Raw genomic sequence first — 24881 nt, 5'->3', positions numbered from 1 at the left:
AGAAGCAGTCGTGGATTTGGAAGTTGGTGTCTCAGGATCTTGGATGAATTTCTGCAGTGCACCTTGTAGATGCTATACTGCTGCGACTGAGCATCGGTGTTGGAGGGAATCAATGTTTGTGGATGTAGTGCCAATTGAGCGGGGGCTGCATGGTCCTGGATGGTGTCACACTTCTTGTGTTGTTGGAGCTGCACCCATCTAAGCAAGTGGGGAGTATTCAATTGCGCCCCTGTCTTGTGCCTTGTAGGTGATGGACGGGCTTTAGGGAGTCAGCAGATGAGTTACTCCACGCAGCATTCCTATCTCTGACCTGCTCCTGTAGTCGGTGTGTTTATTGGTGAGTCCAGTTGAATTTCTGGTCAATGGTAATCCCCCCAGGATATTGTTAATGGAATATTCAGTGATAGTAGTACCATTGAATGTCAAGGGGCGGCAGTTAGATTGTCTCTTGTTGGTGATGGTCATAACCTGGCCATTTGTGTGGTGCAAACATCACTTGCCACTTGTCAGCCCAAGCCTGGATATTGTCCAAATCTTGTCGCATTTGGACATGGACTGCTTCAGTATCTGAGGAGTCGCAAATGGTGCTGAACATTGTGCAATCATCTGCAAACATCCCACCTTCTGATGTTATGATGGAGGGAAGGTCATTGCTGAAGTAGCTGTGAAGATGGTTGGGCCTAGGACACTATCCTGAGGAACTCCTGCAGAGACGTCCTGGAGCTGAGATGACTGACCTCTAACAACCACAACCATTTTTCTATGTGCCAGGTATGATTCCAATCAATGGTGAGTTTGCCTCTTAATACTCATTCATTTTAGTTTTGCTAGGGCATCACTTTAAGATAGCATTACTGATCAGCAAATGGCTCCAAGCACCTGCAGCCTGTCCCTATCTGGAAAAGCCACTGGATGACTCCCTCTCTGCAGAGGAAACTCAATAGGGATTCAGGCAGCTTTCCTGAGCAGCCAATCTTGATTCACTACTTTTTACCTGCTATGTCCAGTGCGTTGTCCCTCTCCACATCCAGCTCAACAGAAGTTACTATAATGTGCAACGAGATCACTGTGAAGTTTTCGAAGGAAGTATCCATTTAATCAATTGAATGAGCATCTGAAATGCTGTGAAGGTTTTAAAAGAACAAAAGTCAATAGACATTATTTAATGTATGGGTCAAAGGGACGCAAATGACATGGAATATTGGCGAAAGTAGGTTTTGACCGGGACTTTAAAAACTTAACAATGCTGAAATCATACAATTCTTTCGTTAGATGTTATCTTAAAACAGAGTACAGTTTGTCCCGGCCCAGTGTATTTTAAATATGCTGATAGGAGGCTGAGGTCCACAGGCTTTTGCAAGGGCACTGTTTCCTTTCCATTCCTACTGCCGTGACCATAGTCCTTGAAGTTGGGGACACGGTGACAGTGAGGGGAGAGACCTTGCATTGAACCTTTGCGATCTTAGTGGCGGTGGAGACTGGATATTGCAACTTATCAGAAACGTGTCATTCATTTGCATTTTATTGCCAGACTTTGACTGTGCAATGAGCACTGTATTGCAGCAGTGATAGGTGGTTCGTTTATCAGTTTCAAAATGCCCAGTGATAACATCATTTCTGCTGATTTGTAAATGCTTTAGCATATTGATTACAGCCAGAAAGAAAACACTGCACACTTACAGAAATGGTGCATGGAAACTACGAAGCCCCCTAAGGTAGGTTAGCTAAGATCATGTATTAAATAAAATCCCAATCAGAACAATTGCCTTAGTAGCAATGTTTAAATGGGACCAGATTCTACTGCTGCTTTCTCTGTCCATTGTGCTGCTTTCTCTGTCCACTGTACAGCCCCTCCCCCATCTCTGACTTATTCTTTCTTCAACTGCCATTCTGGTCACATTCCGTTGAGCTTAGAGACCTATGATTTGGGTAACGAGAAGAGGAAGGAATCTGCCTTAGCACAAAGTTGGCTGTGATTTGAGACTCAGTGACAGGGTGGTGGGAGCAGGAGCCAGTCGCATTGTTTCTGAGCTGTGTTTATTTCTGTAGAGTGGCCAGTTTTCTTGCTGTTTCCCACGTTGGGATTCTGGAGCCTGAGAGAAGCTGTCTCTGACCATAGCCTGTCAACAGCTTTGTAATAGCAATAGCTATTCAGTCTACCCTACTTTACACCTGATTATGCATAAACATGTATAAAATTATCCATATATAACAGGTATCCTTTCATCCCTCATAATAGCTGAGCAAGAAATTCACTTTCCACTTTTTGCTTAAGGCAGTTCTTATCATATACAGTGGACTTCACAGATTAATCTGTTCCCTATTGGTTTAAATTTGATTTTGTACTTCTGCTTCTCTGGCTCTGTCTGTGCATGTGTGCCTGTGCCCGTCCCTCTCCGCCCCCCCCCCCCCCCCCCCCCCCCCCCCCCACTCTCCGCCGTATAAATTTCATATAAATATTTCTGAGACACTGCAAATTTACTTTTTATTTGCAAGTGTTTGCCCTGCAAAGCACATTACTTGAGCAGCAAATCCATCTGAAATCTGAGATTTTATCAGATTTCCAAAATCTATTGTCAACAGTTGAAGTCTGTCAGTGAAATGCTGGGGCTGAGTGGCTAGCTTTCTCATCTGAGTCAGAAGGTTGTGGATTAAAACCCTGCTCTAGTCACTTGGGCACAGATCCTTGGCTAAAACTCCCAGTGAAGTTACTGAGGGAGTATGGCACTGTCGAAGGTGGACGAGGAGAAAGTGAGGACTGCAGATGCTGGAGACCAGAGTTGAAAAGTGTGGTGCTGGAAAAACACTGCAGGCCAAGCAGCCTCCGAGGAGCAGGAGAATCAACGAAACGTCGATTCTCCTGCTCCTCGGATGCTGCCTGGCCTGCTGTGTTTTTCCAGCACCACACTTTTCAACTGTCGAAGGTGGGTCAAATTGTTAGTCTTGTAAGAACATAAGAAATAGGAACAGGAGTAGGCCATCTGGCCCGTCAAGCTGCTCCACCAATCAATAAGATTATGCCTGATCTTTTCGTGGACTCAGCTCCACTTACCTGACTGCTCACCCTAATCCTTAACTCCTTCTCTATTCAAAATCTATCTATCTTTACATTAAAAACATTCAACAAGGTAGCCTCAACTGCTCCACTGGGTAGGGTATTCCACAGATAAGACAAAGCTTTAGGGAAGGAAAACTGCCAACCTTACCATGTCTGGCCTATGTGGGACTCCAGAGCCTCGGCAATGTGGTTGACTCTTAATTGCCCTCTTGGAAATTAGGGATGGGCAATAAATACTGGCCTAGATGATCGCGGGTAAAGGGGTGGCTGGAAAATGGGAAGCCTTCAGAAATGAGATAACGAGAGTCCAGAGACAGTATATTCCTTTTAGGATGAAAGGAAAGGCTGGCAGGTGGAGGGAATGATGGATGACTAGAGTAATTGAGGGTTAGGTTAAGAAAAAGATGGACGCATACATCAGATATAGACAGGAGAGATCGAGTGAATCCTTAGAGTATTAAGTCAGTAGGAGTATACTTAAGAGGGAAATCAGGAGGGCAAAAAGGGGACACGAGATAGCTTTGGCAAATAGGGTTAAGGAAAATCCAAAGGGATTTTATAAATACATTAAGGACAAAAGAATAAGGAGAGAATAGGGCCCCTCAAAGATCAGCAAGGCAGCCTTTGTGTGGAGTCGCAGGAGATGGGGGAGATACTAAATGAGTGTTTTGCATCAGTGTTTACTGTGGAGAAGGACATGGAAGATATAGACTGTAGGGAAATAGATGGTAACTTCATGATAAATGTCCATATTACAGAGGAGGAAGTGCTGGATGTCTTGAAATGCATAAAGATGGATAAATCCCCAGGACCTGATCGGGTGTAGGGTCGAGAGTGTGGTGCTAGAAAAGCACAGCAGGTCAGGCAGCATCCGAGAAGCAGGAAAATTGTTATTTTGGGTAAAAGCTCTTCATCAGGAATGAGGCTTTTGCCCGAAATGTCGCTTTTCCTGCTCCTAGGATACTGCCTGACCTGCTGTGCTTTTCCAGCACCACACACTCGACTCTAGTCTCCAGCATCTGCAGTCCTAACTTTCACCTATCTGATCAGGTGTACCCTAGTACTCTGTGGGAAGCTAGGGAAGTGATTGCTGGGCCCCTTGCTGAAGACTGGAGGTTGGCTAACGTGGTACCATTATTTAAGAAAGGTGGTAAGGACAAGCCAGGGAACTATAGACCGGTGAGCCGGACGTCAGTGGTGGGCAAGTTATTGGAGGGAATCTTGAGGGACATGATTTACACACATTTGAAAAGGCAAGGACTGATTAGAGATAGTCAACATGGCTTTGTGTGTGAGAAATCATGTCTCTTGAACTTTTTCAAAAAGTAACAAAGACAATTGATGAGGGCAGAGCAGTGACGTGATCTATATGGACTTCAGTAAGGCATTCAACAAGCTTCTCGGATGCTGCCTGACCTGCTGTGCTTTTCTAGGTAGACTAGTTAACAAGGTTAAAGCTCATGGAATACAGGGAGAACTAGCCATTTGGATACAGAACTGGCTCAAAGGTAGAAGACAGAGGATGATGATGGAGGGTTATTTTTCAGACTGGAGGCCTGTGATCAGTAGAGTGCCACAAGGATCGGTGCTGGGTTTACTACGTTTTGTCATTTGTATAAATGATTTGGATATGAACATAGGAGGTAGAGTTAGTGTCATCTGCAAACTTAACTAAAATTGGAGGTGTAGTGGACAACAAAGAAGGTTATCTCAGATTATAAAAGGATCTTGATCACATGGGGCAATGGGCTGAGAAGTGGCAGATGGAGTTTAATTTAGATAAATGTGAGGTGCTGCATTTTGGGAAAGCAAATCTTAGCAGGACTTATACACTTAATGGTAAGGTCCTAGGGAGTGTTGCTGAACAAAGAGACCTTGGAGTGCACGGTCATAGTTCCTTGAAAGTGGAGTCGCAGGAGATAGGATAGTGAAGAAGGTGTTTGGTATACTTTCCTTTATTGGTCAGAGCATTGAGTATAGAAGTTGGGAGGTCATGTTGCAGATGTACAGAACGTTGGTTAGGCCACTTTTGGAATATTGCGTGCATTTCTGGTCTCCTTTCCATTGGAAGGATGTCGTGAAACTAGAAAGGGTTCAGAAAAGATTTACAAGAATGTTGCCAGGGTTGGGGAAGATTGAATAGGTTGGGGCTGTTTTCCCTGGAGTGTCGGAGGCTGAGGGGTGACCTTATAGAGGTTTATAAAATCATGAGGGGTATGGAAGGATAGGATAGACAAAGTCTTTTCCCTGTGGTAGGGGAGTCCAGAACTAGAGAGCATAGATTTAGAGTGAGAGAAGAAAGGTATAAAAGGGACCTGAAGGGCAATTTTTTTCACTCCGAGGGTAGTGCGTGTATGGAATGAGCTGCCTGAGGAAGTGGTGGAGGCTGGTACAATTACAACATTTAATAATCATCTGGATGGGTATATGAATAGGGAGGGTTTGGAGGGATGTGGGCCAGGTGCTGGCAGGTGGGACTAGATTGAGTTGGGATATCTGGTCGGCATGGATGAGTTGGACCGAAGGGTCTGTTTCCGAGCTGTACGTCTCTATGACTCTAGCCAGAGATGCCCTCATCCCATTAATGAATAATAAGATGAATAATTCACAAGTTAATTTTCTATGTGAATTTTTATATACATGTCATTGTGGGGTACCAACATTGAGTTAGACATTACATATGCAGAGATGAGATAAAATACACTTTGGTTTAGAGGCAAGGCTGTTCAGGGGAATTACAGATACCATTCTGGATACAAAAGCAATAAATTAAGATAGAGGGGGTGAGGGTCCATTCAGGTACGCTCTTGTAATCATTGCGTGTAATTTATGTTGTAAGTTATTTACTGGACCAATGTTCATCACCCATATCCTAATCTCTGTTCTTACCCTCTTCCACTCCCGGAATTCCAGGGTATTTCATTTTGTCAGCATGAGCAGGGAATAAGCATAGAGCATTTTTTCAATTTTTGTTGCATAAAATGAATTTGAAACAACTGCTATTCTCTGCACATTTGTACTTACTCTTCTTTGACTTGATCATACACCAGTCATTATTTAGTCCGCGTAACTTGTGGTTTGTGAGAACAAATGACTATTAGTAAAACATCCTGTGTGACGCTTTGGGAGCAGTAACTACTGCTGCAGCTGTTGTGTGTCAGTGAATCAGATGTGCTTCAGAACATTGAGTGAAAATGATACCAAATCAATTTTACATTAAATTCAACACCACAGTTGCAATGCAAGGCCATTTGATTATTGACTAAAGTGCGATTGGTTAATTCAACAGCAAACATGTCGAGCAGTTAAGTCTCAGTGTATATCCAATTATGCCTCCCACAATGTTCAGCAACAGACCCATGACTTTTTACTGCAGTGACCCAGCCAACCAGTCACAGCATTTATCAGTGAACAAAAATAAATGATCCCTTGCATTTGTGAAGGGACAGTCCAGGCGTTTTGGTTCCTCCATAAATTCTGCAGCATTGATTTTTGTGTGTCTTGTTCTCGTACTTTGATGATCAGTTGGTTTCCTGTCAGCACCTCTGTTGAAGGAAAGAAAGAAATTTCACTGGCACTGTAACTTGCCCTCCCTCTGTATGTCTCAAAATGCTTCGAGTTCAATAGATTGCTTTTGGATGTGCAGGTAAGTGCCTTTTGGTGCATATCATGATCTCAGACCACTGGATAATTGCCAGTTAACCTTTGATAGTGTTGATTGAGGAAGTAATGGTACCATTAGGTTTTTGTACTGGCTCAAACAGGTATACAAGTCTGCAATTTAAGGCCTCATCTGTAAGCCACTGCGCTGCTCCATTGGAACTGTACCGCATTGTAGAGACAACATTTTTGAAGCATGTTGGAACTTGTATAAATTTCAAGCAACACTGAAGTTGGTCATTCAGCCTAATTGGTCAATGCTAGTGATTAAGCTGCCCGTAGGTCTTTATCTATCTTACTTCATCTAACTCCTTCCTCCACCCCCAACTACCTAACATAACTCCTCCTCCCACTCCGCCAAGGACATGCAAGTCCTGGGCCGCCTCCACCGCCAAATCCAAGCCATCCTCCCAACACCACATCTTCTGCCTTGGGATCTGCCACCCACACGATATCAATATCGACTTCACCAGTTTCCTCATCTCACCCCACCCACCTCATCCCAGATCCAACCTCCAACTCAGCACTGCCCTTGAACTGTCCTACCTATGTATCTTCCTTCCCATTTCTCCGCTCCACCCTCTCCTCTGACCTATCCCCATCACACTCCACCTGCATCTACTTATCACCTTCCCAGCTACCTCACCCCCCAGCCCCACCCTCCTATTTATTTCTCAGCCCCCTCCTATCCGTCCCCCATTCCTGATGAAGGGCTTATGCCCGAAACATTGACTCTCCTCCTTCGATGTTGCCTGATCTATGATGCTTTTCCAATGCCACACTTTTCGACTCTGATCTCTAGCATCTGTAGTCCTCCTTTCCCTTATCTAACATAATCTCCCATTCTTTTCTCTTTGTGTTTATGTAAAGTCATCAGACGTGCATCTGTATTTGCATCAACTATTCCCTGTGCAAGCAAGTTCCACATTCTCCTCAGGATAGTTTGAGTGAGTGTTTACATTGTACTGAGAACACGTCAGTTATATTTTACATTCTTGCTGATGATATAGGTTTGAGCACCCGTGTGTTATTAATTCTCGACTTGTAACAGAGCCGTCTGTGTGGCCCAGAGATTGGAATGTAGCCCATCTGATATTCCTATTGCCCACATTTAGACTATTTCTCTGATGTAGTGGAATGTTGCTCCGCAAGTCGACCAGCAGACATCTCTTGCTGTTTGCAGTCCACAATTATCCACTCAAACCATTAACGATTAATACCAGCCCAGCATAATACCAGAACTGAGAGAATATAGTCACTAAAAAAGAGGAATCGGATGGGGCTCTTTTATCTAAGAAAGGAAAGATTGAAGAGTGTCTGATTAGCACCTCATAAGTTATAAAGGGTTTTGATTGGATTGATAACAGGGATAGGTGTTTCTACTTGTGAAGGAAGCCAGAGCTCAGGAGCCATTAAAAGGTAGTCACTGATAAATCCACTTGACAATTCAGGAGGAACTTTATTTTCTCTCTCCCAGGCGATAGTGAGATGGGACTTGTTGTTGGAAATGAAGAACATGTGCTAAAAATAAACAGGTTATATCAGTGTTAGATGAAATAAGGTAGTAGGAGTCTCATGTGGAACATAATCACTGGTCTAATGCAGCCTGGCCTGTTTCTATAGTTTAAGCTAACTCTGCAGGGGCATTGGAACCTAGACTGTAGCTTTAGGGTGCAGGACCTGGACCTGCAAGAAGTATACGAAATAAGGTAGGTGAACTTGCAGCGTTGGTTGGTACCTGGGATTTCGATGTTGTGGCTATTACGGAGACATGGGTAGAACAGGGTCAGGATTGGTTGTTGCAGGTTCCAGGGTTTAAATGTTTTAGTAGGGTCAGAGGTGGGGGTAAAAGAGGGGGAGGTGTGGCATTGCTTGTCAAAGATAGTATAACAGCGGTGGAAAGGACGATGGATGAAGACTCTCCATCTGAGGTAGTTTGGGCTGAGGTTAGGAATAGGAAAGGTGAGGTCACCCTGTTAGGAGTTTTCTACAGGCCTCCTAATAGTCCTAGAGACTTAGAAGAAAGGATTTCGAGGATGATTCAGGAGAAGAGTGAAAGTAATAGGGTGGTTGTTATGGGGGACTTTAACTTTCCAGATATTGACTGGGAAAGCTATAGCTCGAGTTCGTTAGATGGGTCGGTGTTTGTCCAATGTGTGCAGGAGGATTTCCTGACACAATATGTGGACAGGCCAACAAGAGGTGAGGCCATACTGGATTTGGTTCTGGGTAATGAACCAGGCCAGGTGTTAGAATTGGAGGTAGGTGAGCACTTTGGGGACAGTGACCACGAGTGATGGAGAGGGGTAAGTGTGCACTGCAGGGCAAGAGTTATAGCTGGGGGAAGGGAAATTATGATGCGGTGAGGCATGACTTTAGGATGCGTGGCTTGGAAAAGTAGGCTTCAAGGGAAGGGCGCAATTGATATGTGGAGCTTGTTCAAGGAGCAACTATTGAGTGTCCTTGATAAGTATGTACCTGTCAGGCAGGGAGGAAAGGGTCGTGTGAGGGAGCCGTGGCTTAATAAGGAATTGGAATCCCTTGTTAAAGGGAAGAGGGCGGCCTATGTAAAGATGAGGCGTGAAGGTTCAATTGGGGCGATTGAGAGTTAAAAGGTAGCCAGGAAGGATCTGAAGAGAGAGCTAAGAGCAGCAAGGAGGGGACATGAAAAGTCCTTAGTTGGTAGGATTAGGGAAAACCCTAAGGCTTTCTATAGGTATGTCAGGAATAAAAGAATGACTAGGGTAGGAATAGGTTCAGTCAAGGATAGTAGTGGGAAGTTGCGTGTGGAGGCGGAAGAGATTGGGGAGACACTGAATGAATACTTTTCGTCAGTATTCACTCAGGAACAGGACATTGTTGCCGATGTGAATACTGAGTCACAATTAATTAGAATGGACGGCTTTGAGGTATGTAGGGAAGAGGTGTTGGAAATTCTGGAAAGGGTGAAAATAGATAAGTCCCTTGGGCCTGATGGCATTTATCCTAGGATTCTCTGGGAAGCAAGGGAGGAGATTGCAGAGCCATTGACCTTGATTTTTATGTCCTCGTTGTCTACAGGAATAGTGCCAGAAGACTGGAGGATAGCAAATGTGGTTCCCTTGTTCAAGAAGGGGAGTAGGGATAACCTTAGTAAATATAGGCCGGTGAGTCTCACTTCTGTTGTGGGCAAAGTCTTAGAGAGAATTGTAAGGGATAGGATTTATGAATATCTGGATAGGAATAATGTGATCAAGGATAGTCAGCATGGTTTTGTGAAGGGCAGGTCGTGCCTCACAAACCTTATTGAATTATTTGAGAAGGTGACTAAGGAGGTGGACGAGGGTAAAGCGGTAGATGTGGTGTATATGGATTTTAGTAAGCCGTTTGATAAGGTTCCCCATGGTAGGCTACTGCAAAAAATACGGAGGTATGGCATTGAGGGTGAGTTGGAGGTTTGGATTAGGAATTGGCTGGCTGGAAGAAGACAGAGGGTAGTACTTGATGGTAAAGGTTCATCTTGGAGTGCAGTATTCCGCAAGGATCTGTTTTGGGACCTTTGCTGTTTGTCATTTTTATAAAAGACCTGGAGGAGGGGCTAGAAGGTTGGGTGAGTAAGTTTGCGGATGATATGAAAGTCGGTGGAGTTGTTGACAGTGAGGAAGGATGTGGCAGGTTACAGTGGGATATAGATAAGCTGCAGAGCTGGGCAGAAAGATGGCAAATGGAGTTCAATGTAGGTAAGTGTGAAGTGATTCACAAGAAGATGGGGTACTGGGATAATGGTTGGATACTTGGTAGTGTGGATGAGCAGAGGGATCTTGGTGTCCATGTACACAGATCTCTGAAAGTTGCCACCCAGGTAAATAGTGCTGTGAAGAAGGCATATGGCGTACTGGCTTTTATTGGTAGAGGAATTGAGTTCCGGAGTCATGTTACAGTTGTATAAGACTCTAGTGCGGCCGCATCTGGAGTATTGTGTGCAGTTTTGGTCACCATACTATAGGAAGGATGTGGAGGCACTGGAACGGGTGCAGAGGAGGTTTACCAGGATGTTGCCTGGTATGGTAGGAAGATTGTATGAGGAAAGGCTGAGGCACTTGGGGCTGTTTTCATTGGAGAAAAGAAGATTTGGGGGTGACTTGATAGAGGTGTACAAGATGTTTAAGGGTTTAGAAAGGGTTGACCATGAGAACCTTTTTCCACGAATGGAGTCAGCTATTATGAGGGGGCATAGCTTTAAATTAAGGGGTGGTAGGTATAGGACAGATGTTAGGGGTAGATTCTTTACTCAGCGAGTCGTGAGTTCATGGAATGCCCTGCCACTAGCAGTGGTGGACTCTCCCTCTTTATGGGCGTTTAAACGGGCATTGGATAGGCATATGGAGGATAGTGGGCTAGTGTAGGTTAGGTGGGCTTGGATCGGCGCAACATCGAGGGCCGAAGGGCCTGTACTGCGCTGTATTTTTCTATGTTCTATTCAGTAAGTCCAATGTTATTCACCTGATGTCTTGGTGGATGAACATACCTCAGAGGCATGTTGCAAGGCAGTCCCATGCTACAATCTGAAAGTGGATATGTGAATGACAGAACGATGCATCACTGAAGATTAACATGAAATGAACAGATTGTAAATGAGTATATAACATTTTATTTCCCTCTTCTGCTGTCCCCTATTTACTGCAGTGTCTTCCTCCTCTTCTTCACTATAGGCTCTTCCATTTTCCTCCTCCTCTTGACAAGCAACAGGGCATTGTCCCCTATGGCCCTACCTGCAACACAACTGGTCTTAGGTTTCCCTTTGCTCTCCAACGTTTTAAAGCACAAATAATAAAAAAAAACAGCCTGTATTGAGTTCATAAAAATCAATGATTTGCTTTATTATTGTCACGTACCTGGGCACAGTGAAAAGTTCTGTTTTGTGTGCAGTACAGGCAGATCACACCATACAAAGTGCATAGGGTAATGGAACAGAGTGAGGAATACAATGTTACAGCTGCAGAGAAGGTGCAAAGAAAGCAAAGTCAACATTAAATTTAAAATTTGAAAGGTCCATTCCGAAGTCAAATAACAGTGGGGAGGAAGCTGTTCTTAAATCTATTCATTTGGTTATGTAAACGTTTATGTCTTCTGCCTGATGGAAGAGGATGGCACAGAGTATAACGAGGGTGGGAGGGGTCTTTGATGTTGGTTGCTTTCCTGAGGCAGTGGGAAGTATGGCTGGTTTGTGTGATGGACTGGGTTGTGTTCATGACTCTGTAGTTTCTTGTAATTTTGGGAAGAGCAGTTGCCAAACCGTGCTGTGATGCATCCAGACAGAGTGCTCTGATAGTAATCTGAGATTCAGCAAGAACAACACTGGGTGGGATCCATTCACCATACACCCTGTCTCCATATTGCATTCTTTAATCCTGTTAAATGTTTTAATCCAAATTCTGCTGGCAGTTATTTTAAATGCATTTGGGCGTCGATGGGGTTCTATATGTGAACTGCAGGTTTTAAATGGCTCAGCTTAAGGAGCACTGTTTACAACAGCATGAGATAATGCTAGCTCATTTATTATTAACATCTTTGGTGCAACAGCTCAATGGCTTGTTTCAGCGTTCCAAAGTTAGTGTTCAATTTTCTTGTATCTGTTCCACTTTTTTAAGGGTTACGTGCTCAGACTGCATGGAAGCTGTTCAGGGGCAATTTGAAACTCTAGTTCCCATCCAAAAGTGCTAATCAATATGTTCACACAGTTATAGTCATAGAGTCGTACAGCATGGAAGCATAGTTGCTGGTGCTTCTGGAACAATGTTATTCCCACAGTCACGAGAGAGTTAAGGAGGAATATTGGCCCATACATTAGGATATTGTTCTGCTCTTCAAATGCTTCCATCTGAAAAGGCCAATAGTTTCTCAGTTTGGCACCTTATCCAATTTCCTCTTGAATGTAACACTTCCAACAATGCAACACTTCCTCAATATCTAAAAGCAGAAAGTACTGGAGATGCTCCAGTTTGGCAACACCTATGGAGAAGGGAACAAGGTTAATGTTTTGGGTCCGATATGACACCTGTTCTCCATTGTATTTTGCTTTTATTTCCCTGGCACAGCATTGCATCATCAGATTACCTACTCACATCTATGGAGTCCGTCTTAAACCCATGACCATCTGATCCTGAGGCAGGAATCTCATCCTCTGAGTTGTGGACATTTCCAATTTCATTAAGTCATGTTGTACAGGGTGTTGATGAGGTCTCTTCTGGAGTACTATGTGCAGTTCTGGCCAGGCCTGATTTCTCTTCACAGATGCTGCCAGACCTGCTGAACTTTTCTAGCAACTTCTGCTTTTGTTTCTAATTTACAGCATCTGCAGTTCTTTCATTTTTTTTCCAGTTTAGGAACATGGTCGGCATGGACTGGTTGAACCAAAGAATCTGTTTCTATGCTGTATGATTCTGTGACTCTGATTCTTACCTCAGTAAGTAGTTCCTCACTGAATATTTCTCACGGGTCTCTCTGATTTAACATCTAATCATTCTTTCCTCTGTGTTTCAGGCCATTGTCCGAGGAAGTAAAATCGGAATCGATGGCTCTCTGAATTGGCTTCTGGATGAATTTGAGAATGTTTCTGTAACCCGTTCCAACTCCCTGCGACGAGGAAGCCCACCTTCTTTACTCCGTCAAGAGCCCATGCAAGATGGAATGCAAAAGAATGGCATGCACGAGACCCCTCCCAAGAGCACCTACCCCACTGAACTGGACAGACGCCATGACCACAAGGGGAGAGGTGAGAGGGTCAAGCAAGGATCCCGGGATGAGCGTGACCAAGGCAGGGACGACAGGCAAAAGAACTGGAATGCTGAGCGGGCAGACAGCCGGGCACACCCACAGCAGCCCAGGGGACAGGAGCCAAGCAGGACTGGGGGGAGCAGGCCCAATCATCATAACAGCAGGGAGGCCCGGCCTGACCACCACAGGCACCCTGACAACAAGAGCAAACCTCACGACAAGACAGATGGCAGGAGAGACCAGCCAGGTGATCGGGAAGGAAACCATGTTGGTTTCAGCGAGCCCACGAACTCTCAGGAACGGGCGTCGAGGCGAGAGAAACAGGAAAGCTCTGACAAGAGGCCAAAATCCACACACACAGGCCAGACCAGCCCACAGTCTCCAAGGGACAAGCGACCCCTTTCTGGCCCAAACATCCGTCCTCCACATGCTCCTGGTGGAGATGGAGCGGTGAAGACTGCGCACCAGACCGGGAGGCCTTTCAACACGTACCCAATGGCTGAGACAGGAGCAGGCAGAGGGAGCAGCAGTCAGGTCTGTAAACCACATACTCCACACTCTATGCTAAAGTTCTTGTGAGCAATTAGTTAAAGTGAGTAGGCAGAAATGTACACACTTATTGTACCAAATGGGGAGAAACCATAGACTGTGTAACCTGGTCCAGGATCACAGGTGCAAAAGCAATCATTGAAATGGTTAATGCAATGTTGGCCTTTGGCTGAAAGTGGTTGTAATGTGCAAATGGTTGGAATTTCTGTGACAATTGTGTAAAGCTCTGTTTAGGACTCATGTAAATCACCCTGCTCTGATTGGATGCCATTCCTTTCAAGGGAATGTGGCACGGATGCATTATTTTGATTTCAAGACCGACAAAAGGGTTCAGGTTCAAGGAGAGGTTGCATATAAATGAATTTGAGTTCCCTGAAGTAGAGAAGATTAAGGGATCATCTAATTGTTTAAACTGATTAAAGATTTGACAGGGTAGATGGAGAGAAACTATTTTCTCTGTTGATCGAATGCAGAAGATGGAGCATAACCTTAACATTTTGAGATGGGGCTAATGGCAGGAAGCAGCACTTCACAAAGGATTGAGGCGCTCCTTCCCCTAAACTGCTAAGGCCAGAAGCTAGTTGAAAACTTCAAAAGTCAGTGATTGATGGAGTTTGTGCTGAGTCAGCATTTTCTCACTCGAATGGAACCCAGGGAAGTTTGATGTAGTTAAGATACAGATCAGACATGATTTGATTAAACCAGTTGAGAGGCCAAATGGCTGTCTCCAGTTCCTCCTTTGAGTACAGTAGTAAGGTGAGGCCCCCAGGGCAGGTGTGCAGTTTATAAAACTGAATGTAACTCCTCACTTGTGGATTTGAATCTGCTGTGATTTCCAGAAAATGCCATGTAATAGCATAGGCACTGTCTTTGGGAATTTGACAATTATTTTGGTGTTTACTTTTCTCAACTGTATCCAGTCTCTGTGTGATACAAGGCATCTGGTTTTAATGATGAACTGTGATCAGTAACACAAGTCCAGTCAATCAGTGTGCACCTTTTAGTATTCAGCCGAGCATCCACGCTGGTGCTCCTATCCCAAAAGATAAACTGCTGTGGAAACTCTTGGAATAAGTGCATCTTGCTCACTTGGTGATTACCTAATTGCAGAGCTTTTTATAACAGAGAAATGAATTGTTTTCTCTACGAATGCAACTGTTGAACCATAATTAGACTCTCACATTTATCTTAAAGTGTGGGGTTTACATTTGGACCATTGTAGCCTGCCTGTGAACATTCCAGAATGCGTGGGGTGAAGATTTGTTTAAATCATGCAGGCAGGCACCCTCTTTATGTTTTCCTCTGCTGACCCTTCAGTACCTGTCGATGTCATGCTGAATCTGGCCTTAAGAAGCATCTCGGGAGCATTCTCGCCCTCCGATCCATTCCCTTCCGCCAGAGAGTCATACAGCATGGAAAATTGGCCCCTCATGTTGGTCTTAAATCTCTCACCTCTCACCTTAAAAATATGCCCCCAATCTTGAAATCTCCCATCCTAGTGAAAAGACACCTACCATTCACCCTATCTATATCCGTCATGATTTTATAAACCTCTGTACAATCACCTCTCAACCTCCCACACTTCGGTGAGAAAAGGTCCCAGTCTTTCTTTTATAATTCAAACCTTGGTAACACCCTGGTAAATTTATCTGAACCCTTTCCAGCTTCATAATATCCTTCCTATAACTGGGCAACCAGAACTGGACACAGTATTCTAGAAGACGCCTCACCGATGTTCTGTACAACCTCAGCATGATGTCCCAGCTCTTATACTCAAAAGTTTAATTGTTACCATGTATGTCACTGACCAGGCTAACACTTACTACCCATCCTGAATTACTCAGGAGATGGTGAGTTGCTGCCTTGAAGTGCTGGAGTTAGTGTTGTTGGACCACTCTGCTACTGGGGCTGGGGAAGGTGATGAAGTTCCAGGGTTTTGACCTAGAAATAGTGAAGGAGAGAGATGATAATCTCTTCCAAGTTGGCTTGGAACTGTGTTCCCATGTTCCAGTTGCCCTTGTCTTCGAAAAGGTGGAAGTCAAGAGTTTTAGAAAACTATTGAAGAATACATAAGCAGTATATTTGCAGTGCAGTGGCATGATTTAAGTCAGGGCTTTGAGTGTTATCAATCTCATCGCCCCAAGTAAGTGGCTTGAGCTGGGAGGGTTGATGTTTTTTGTGGGGAGTAACTGTTGTGTTTGGACTGTTAAAAGTTTCAGGCAGTTAACTGCTTTATGACACATGCTGCTGTGACATCAGAGCATTTAATGTAAGTTGAAGATTTAAACTGATGGTTAATATTTCAGTAAAAAAGTGTTACCAGATACGAACCATTACGAGATTTCTCTGCGGCAAGCTTTGGCAAATCATCAGTTTGGTGAATGCAGATCAATGTGAGCTGTGAGAATTGAGAGCCCTAAATGACATTTAGGATACAGATATTCAAGTGGTTAATAGAGTAATTTGCGATAAGTTAGTCAGCTGCAGTAACTGCTTCCTTCCTTTTCTGGCTTGCGCTTGCTCTCTCCTTTATGGCATGCTGTCCCTCCTGCTTCCCACACCCCAACCTCCCCTTTCTGGCTCGCGCATTCTCTCTCTCGTTCGCTCTCATTCACTTTGGCACACTTTTTTTTTGCTGCAATCTCTGGCACATGTTTATCTCTCTCCCAGGACAGTGCACTGTCCTGTGAGGAGAAATTAAGTAAAATAAGAAGTGACTTGTAAGTTTGAGACACTGGTGATTCTAGAATTGGAGCAGGGTTAGTGGTCCTAGTGTACAGTGTTGGCTATTAAGAACTGAGATGATAAACACGTTGAGAGTCTGGTAACTTCTATAGCCCAGAGGGCTGAGGATGCACAGTGATGAATATGTTGCAGACAATCTGATAGGTTTTGGGGATTTGGGTAATTTGAATGAAATTAAGATCAGCTAACAGTAGAAGATGAGCCTTGTTGAATTGCAGGTTGATGTGGGCCAGGGGATGTGGTGAAGGCAGTGAGCTGAATGGCCCAATGTTTTAGGAACAATGGTTTATCTTGTTACAGCTGGACCTTTCTGAGGTGTATGGTCTTTGCATTGTATTTAACAAAAACCTTGTGTGTCAGAATAAGGTCAAGAGTAGGATCTCTACAGGAGTAAGTATGTTTTGATATCACTTTAAAGCTAGGTTACGCTCTAATTACTTTCTGATGACTTCTCAGTTCTACACCTTAGTTGTGGAGGTGAAAGGTTATCTCCGAACCAGCCAAGACTAGGCGTGTGACAATTTCCTGGTGATTCTGCCCCCTCCATTCTGTCCCTATTTGACCACGTCCTATTGGACAGCTTACAAGATGGAAGGCTCTCAGAAAGCCAGAACAGGGCAGTGGGGCTGAATGGCCATTTTCTGTGCTATAAGACTCTACAATAGTCTAGAGGCACCATTGGAGCAGTCTGGCTCCCTTCTTGGTCCTGTGATGTACCAGGAATCTCAAACTAAGATGGTGTCGGATGTGGGATTAGACACAATGGAGCAGGGCTGGCATGTATCTATGTTTCCGCATGAACTTCCTGCCACATGGCATTGATGTCGGAATGCGATGTGCGTACCCAGGCCATTTCTATCACAGCTATGTAGTTTACCATTGATGATCAGGGTTATATGGCAATATAGAGAACATAGAGCTGTCACTCAAATATGTGCTAAAATCTATAATCTCCACTTTAGTCTCAAGCACACTATATAGAATTTTCCCTTTTCAAGTGGTCGTTTTTCCTAATCTTAATTATATTAAGATCCATGTGTGAAGGACATTGTTTGATTACTTTTACAGGCTCTTATGGTGATAGGGCCTCTACTTTTGAGCCAGGAGGCTCAAATTTAAGTCCCATCTGCCCCAGAGAAGTATCATAACATAATCTGAGCAGGCTGATTAAAAGTACGGAGAGGGCTCTTGTGGTGCAGTGATAAGTATCTGGCTCCAGAAGTCTGGGTTTAGAACATTTCTGTTTCGGGGGGTGGACGAGGTGATTAGAAAATGTCTTGGGACTTGTACAGAGGGTCTGCTGGCTTGGTAAGTAGGAAGCAGACATATCTAATGCCTCAGTAAAGGAACAGATTTGCATCTAGTCTCACTTTTCACCCTCTGGCTTGAAATCTATTAATGAATTTTGAGGTGAGATACTGGGGGCTCCTGGTCTGACAACAGTGATGAGGGAGAACCAGGAGCGACAATTTAACTTGAGAAACTTGGAGCATCTGACATTGCACAGTGACAGTCTGTGTTTGTTTAGTGATTAATCATGCAGGAATATGTCTAATGCCTTACATTAAAGCTTAGAGTGGTGGTAGACAGCTCTGTACAACATTAACTCTCCAGCGCTAACTGACGATTACAGTTCATTGGTGGAGGTAGTTTTGTGTTGTGAATTGAGTGGGTCACATAGGGAATGTGTTTTTGTGTCATGCAGTTCAGAACTTTCTAAGTTGCTTTTGAATGTGACTACAGGGAACATTGCTTCTATATTGATACCAATATGTTGAGTTCCATGATGCTTGTTAATGTTGATAATTAAGGTGGTGACATAACTAAGGCTGTAGTTGGGGAGAGTCCCATGAAAGTTAAAAAGGGATGTGCATGTGTCCTTGTGTAAACAATGCTGACCATCTCCTTTTCTCCCTGTCTACTGTTAAGGTTGATCATCGAGCAGGAATGCCCCATGATGTCCGACACAATGGGCCCAACCTGGCTTTGGGTCACGCGAGTAAAGCACAGCGCGGTCAGCACAGGCCGGGCCATTCTGAGCCGCCACACCAGGCCTTGGTGCCTCATTCCTCTGACACACACTTGCCACGTGTGGCACAGCCGAACTCTCAGGCTCCGTACCCAGCACAGCCCCAAGGACTCGAGTCGAAGTCACCCCATCGTGAGCCACAGCGGGTGTCCCACCAGCAGTTCAAGGCAGCTCTCCAGATGGTGGTGGACCCTGGCGACCCAAGAACGTATCTGGAAAACTTTATTAAGATTGGCGAAGGGTCAACAGGGATCGTCTGCATTGCCACGGTGAAGAGCACAGGCCAGCTGGTCGCTGTGAAGAAAATGGACTTGCGGAAACAGCAGAGGCGAGAGCTGCTCTTCAATGAGGTAATGTGGGCACTGAGCTCTCTGGACACTGGTAATCGTAGGTTACTCATACTTGAAGCTGAAAATGTGTTGCTGGAAAAGCGCAGCAGTCAGGCAGCATCCAAGGAGCAGGAGAATCGACATTTCGGGTATGAGCCCTTCTTCAGGAATGGAGGATTTGAGCTATAGGGAGAGGTTGAACAGCTGGTGCTGTTTTCCCTGGAGCGTCGAAGGCTGAGGGGTGACCTTATAGAGGTTTATAAAATCATGCGGGGCATTTCCCTGAGGTGGGGGAGTCCAGAATTGGAGGGCATAGGTTTAGGGTGAGAGGGGAAAGATATAAAAGAGACCTGAGGAGCAACTTTTTCACTCGGAGTCGTATGTGTATGGAATGAGGAAGTGGTGGAGGCTAGTACAATTGCATCATTTAAGAGACATTTGGATGGGCATATGAATAGGAAGGGTTTGGAGGGACATGGGCAAGGTGCTGGCAGGTGGGACTAGATTGGGTTGGGATATCTGGTTGGCATGGACGAGTTGGACCGAAGGATCTGTTTCCGTGCTGTACATCTCTATGACTCCAAGTAAAAGTGATATTAAAAAAAAACTTGATCAGTGATTAAGTACAAAGTTAAAAATCACACAACACCAGGTTATAGTCCAACAGGTTTAATTGGAAGCACACTAGCTTTCGGAGCAACGCTCCTTCATCAGATGATTGTCAGATGCCTTTTAAATGATGCAATTGTACCAGCCTCCACCACTTCGTCATTCCATACACATACGACTCTGAGTGAAAACGTTGCCCCTTAGTTCTCTTTTATATCTTTCCCCTCTCACCCTAAACCTATGCCCTCTCGTTCTGGACTCTCCCACCTCAGGGAAATGCCACGCATGATTTTATAAACCTCTATAAGGTCACCCCTCAGCCTACGATGCTCCAGGGAAAACAGCACCAGCTTGTTCAACCTCTCCCTGTAGCTCAAATCCTCCAACCCTGGCAACATCCTTGTAAATCTTTTCTGAACCCTTTCAAGTTTGACAACATCTTTCCGATAGGAAGGAGACCAGAATTGCACACAATATTCCAACAGTGGCCTAACCAATGCCCTCCACATATGCAACATGACCTCCAAACTCCTGTGCTCAATGCCCTGACCAATAAAGGAGAGCATACCAAACGCCGCCTTCACTATCCTATCTACCTCCGACTCTATTTTCAAGGAGCTATGAACCTGCACTCCAAGGTCTCTTTGTTCAGCAACACTCCCCAGGACCTTACCATTAAGTGCATAAGTCCTGCTAAGATTTGCTTTCCCAAAATGCAGTACCTCATATTCATCTAAATTAAACTCCATCTGTCACTTCTCAGCCCTTTGGCCCATCTGATCAAGATCCCATTATAATCTGAGGTAACCTTCTTTGCTGTCCACTACACCTCCAATTTTGGTGTCATCAGCAAACTTACTAACTGTATCTCTTATGCTCCCATCCAAATCATTTATATAAATGATGAAAAGTAGTGGACCCAGCACCGATCCTTGTGGCACTCCATTGGTCACAGGCCTCCAGTCTGAAAAACAACCCTCCACCACCACCCTCTGTCTTCTATCTTTGAGTCTTTTGCTTTAAATCTTGTTCTTGATCCTTTCTTGAGGAAAATGGCACGATGGCTCAGTGGTTAGCACTGCTGCCTAACAGTGCCTGGGATCCAGGTTCGATTCCACTCTTGGCGACTGTCTGTATGGAGTTTGCACATTCTCCCCGTGTCTGCGTAGGTTTCCTCTGAGTGCTCCGGTTTCCTCCCACAGTCCAAAGATGTGCAGGTTAAGGTGGATTGGCCATAGGAAATTGCTTGTAGTGTCCAGGGATGTGCAAGCTCGGTGGATTAACCATGGGAAATGCAGTTACAGGGAGAGAGGAGGGCAGACAGGTCTAGGTGGGCTCAATGAGCTGAATGGCTTAGTTCCACACTGTAGAGGCTCTGAGTGGGAACTGTTTTTCCTGATCTACTCTATTCATACCTTAAATGACTTCTCTTCAAGAAAAACAGTTCTGCCCTCTCTTAACTGAGGTTCCCCATGCTTGAAATCATTCTTGTGAATCTTGTCTCCACCTTTTCTAATGCCTTCACATCCTTCCCAAAGTGCAGCACTGAGAAATGGATGTGATATTCCAGCTGAAGCCAAATAATTGTCTTCCATAAGTACAACATGATTGCCTTGTCTTTGTACCCTTTTAATATAGTCTAGAATATTGTACACTTTATTAACTGCTCTCTCAACCTGTCCTTTCACCTTCAATGATCCCTGAATGTCCAAACCCAGATCCCTTTGTTCCTGTGCCCCCTTTTAGAGATGCTCCTTTGTTTCTTCTTGTCCTTGCATGTTCTTCCTATAAAGATGAATCACCCCTCATTTCTCTGAATTAAACTTCATCTGCCACTTCAAAGGGAGGCAGTGGTCTCATGGTATCACTATACTGTTAAACCACCGACCCAAGTAATGCTCTGGGGATCCAGGTTTGGATCCTGCAACAGAAGATGATGGAATTTGAATTCAATCAAGATCTAGAATTAAGAGTCTAATGATGACCATGAATCTAGTGTTGATTGTTTGTTTGAAAAACCCGTCTGGTTCACTAATGTCCTTTAGGGAAGGAAACTGCCATCCTTACCTGGTCAGGCCTACATGTGGCCTGCTGTCTGCGTAATTACAGCTGAGCAATAAATGCTGGCCTAGCCAGTGATAGCCACATCCATGAATGAATTTAAAAAATCGCCATTCCACAACCTTGTCTCCATGCTTTTGAAGTTCTACGGTATCTTTCTCTCAACTCACATTGCTTCTAAGTTTTATATCTTCTGCATCTTTTGAAATTGTGTTGTATACACCAAAGTCTAGGCCATTAATGTATATCAACAAAAGTAAAGGTCCCAACACTGACCCCTGGAGGATTCCACATTAAATCTTCCTCTGGCCTGAAAATGTAACTAACCACAAACCTGTTTCATACCAGTCAGTCAGTTCCAACTCCCCTGTTGCTAGTATCCCCTGGCTCAGTGTTCTCCTGTCAGTGTTGGTGAGACAGGTTGAGGACTGGATGAGAACTAAAGCTTCATTGAAATCGTAATTTGTGAGCCTCCATGATTAGAATTTGTGGGTTATTCGACTATGGGAGAGTCACCACCTTGCTAAATCCCCATGCAGTTTCTGGTGCAGGGACCACCAGATTCTGACCGGGAAAGGGAATTGCAATTGATTTGCTCTGTCTAGCATGCTGCCCCAACCTAAATATGCTGGGAGCACTCCTTATGAAAGTCTCCTTTTGAGGCAGTGTGGACCTTAATTGAACCTGGACCGTTTCTGTTGCCTGGTATATTTACTGGCTGACCTCAAGGCAGTGGAGCAGAGGATTTCTCCTGAAATGATCGGAATCATGGCTTGGCAAAATAATATCCCACCGTCAAATGACGTGGCCTCCATATAACCTGGTTATGTAAAGTGGATCCATGTTAATTCTGTTAGGCTCCATTGTGAACTTGGTCTGATCTTACAGTGGATAATGAGGATGTGGTGCTCAGGCATTAATGAGCATCCTCTTGGGGTCCAGCTCTGGGACTGCATTGGCACAAGAGAAACCAGGAGAAAGTGAGGACTGCAGATGCTGGAGATCAGAGTCGAGAGTGTGGTGCTGGAAAAGCACAGCAGGTCAGGCAGCAACCGAGGAACAGGAGAATCGACATTTCGGGCATAAGCCCTTCTTCAGGAATGAGGCTTGTGGGCTGGGGCTGAGAGATAAATGGGAGGGGGTAGCGTTTGGGGTAAAGGTAGCTGAGAAAGCGATAGGTGGATGAAGGTAAGGGAGAAGCTGACAGGTCAGAGGGGGGAGTGATGGACAGGTCCAGAGGGTGGTGCTGAGTTGGAGGCTTGGGACTGGGATAATGTGGGGGGAGGAGGGAATGAGGAAGCTGTTGAAATCCACACTTATCCCAATTGGTTGCAGGGTCCCAGGGAGGAATATGAGGCGTTCCTCCAGCTTTGTAAGAAGGAGCCATCCCTGTGGGAATTTAAACTCTTGAGTTGAGTTTTTAAGGAAAGCTAAATGGAGTACAGAAGAATTGGAGCCGCGCTGAGCATTTATTTTGCAGTCACTTTGGAATTTCAGGATGATAAATACACTTATGCCAAGTCTGGTGTTTACTTGCAAAAGCCATTACTGATACCAGAGTAGGTCTGGCTGCACATAGCCTAATCGCAGTTGTAGCATTGACTTGCAAAGCAGAAGCTCCTCAACACAAGTTGTGCTTGAAGGTTACTGATGAATGTTTGCAATGGCCCTGAGTGCCTGCCATCATGACCGTAATATTTTTGAAAATACTTCATGCACAGTATGTGTGCATTACTGGCAACGCCACCATTTTATTGCCTAGTTTCCAAACGCTGATAAGAAGATGACAATGCATTACTGCAGTCCACGTGTGTCTATGTTTGTTTATTACAGGCCTGGAGTATTGGTGCCTTGGGTTTTTTTTATTAAGCAATGAACAACTTGCTAGGCCACCTCCAGAAGATATTAAGAATAAGGAATTCAGGGAAAGCATCCATATTCAGAGTGGTTAGAACCTGGAACTTATCCCAATGGCAGTAAGTTCAGTGGCATAAATATATTTAAGTTCTAGTTAAATATACAAAGGCAGGTGAAGTAGAGAAGGGGGTGAGGCTTGTGTGTAGCATTACTGTTGACTGTTCGGGCTACATATTGTTTCTGTGTAGTGTGTTTAAACCCCTTCACTTAGACTGGAATCTTCTGACCCCAAGGACCAGATTTGCTGAGTTCCCTTTTGCAAATTGGAGGTCAGGTTTGAACACTTGCCTGTCCTATGCCATGAGACACTTTGCAACTGTAGTCTCTGATGCTTGGACTTACATTCCTGTACAGTGGTTATTAATAATAAGCAACTTACATTCCAATATATTTCATGTGTTTTGGAACTTGAGTTTGAAAAAACCTATCTGATGTAAAAGGCTGCCGCAGTCTGACTGAAACCGAGATGCGAGCGTGGCTGTCCCATAACAGATTGAGGATAGCACGACGATCTGGCTATAAAATGTTTTATGAGCAATAAATTTTGGTGAGGGAGATTGCCTCTTTAGATTATAACTGAGCTGTCTGTGTGAGCTCAGTCACAGTCACACACATGCCTTCCTTTGTTTCTCTGCAGGTTGTGATAATGCGAGACTACCATCATGAAAATGTTGTGGAAATGTACAATAGTTACCTGGTAGATGACGAGCTGTGGGTGGTGATGGAATTCCTGGAAGGAGGGGCACTAACTGACATTGTAACGCATACCAGGTATGGATCGCCTATTGGAGCGAGCACTGATGAGATGTTTTAATGCAAGACTGATCAGCGTCTGCAGTGGCACATAAATGTGTGAAATGGCAATTGCTGTGCAACTATGACTCCCTTCTCTGATCACTTCTGCAAACAGCTCCTGATTGCTTTGCAGGAGTGAGGGCGACAGCTCTGAAGAGGGTTGGTGTATGATGGAGATGGCGGGGTGGGAATCAGTTACAAGCTGGTGCTGTAGTGATGTGTGCATTAAGTTGGCTGGTTTCAGCTGAGCTGGTCCAGAGAGCAGTGAGGCAAAGGCAAACTGTTGACCAGAGCCATCCATTGAAAAAGAGTTAGAATAGGCCAGACATCAGCCTCTGAGACCTGCAATTCTGTGGAGGAGAAAAGGTTCCTA

General features: G+C 44.6%; 1 protein-coding gene across 3 annotated transcripts in view; it reads left to right on the top strand.

Moving 5' to 3' along the window:
- Nucleotides 1–24881, top strand: part of pak4 (p21 protein (Cdc42/Rac)-activated kinase 4) — a 132806-nt gene that overhangs the window by 96931 nt on the left and 10994 nt on the right. For 2 of the 3 annotated variants that reach the window (XM_043680743.2, XM_043680742.2), the window contains 3 exons: nucleotides 13241–14008; nucleotides 18698–19147; nucleotides 24351–24484. In XM_043680743.2, coding sequence (XP_043536678.1) covers nucleotides 13241–14008; nucleotides 18698–19147; nucleotides 24351–24484 — 1352 coding nt within the window. Of the gene's footprint in view, nucleotides 1–13078; nucleotides 13164–13240; nucleotides 14009–18697; nucleotides 19148–24350; nucleotides 24485–24881 lie in introns of all 3 variants that reach the window. The other variant, XM_087983859.1, reaches the window with a different exon arrangement.

This window comes from Chiloscyllium plagiosum, unplaced genomic scaffold, assembly GCF_037043375.1.
Source record: "Chiloscyllium plagiosum isolate Xiang-an unplaced genomic scaffold, Cpla_swu_hap1 HiC_scaffold_47, whole genome shotgun sequence".
Classification (NCBI taxonomy): Eukaryota; Metazoa; Chordata; class Chondrichthyes; order Orectolobiformes; family Hemiscylliidae; genus Chiloscyllium; species Chiloscyllium plagiosum.
The sequence above is the reverse complement of the archived record's forward strand: the minus strand, read 5'-3'. Positions and strand labels throughout refer to the sequence as shown.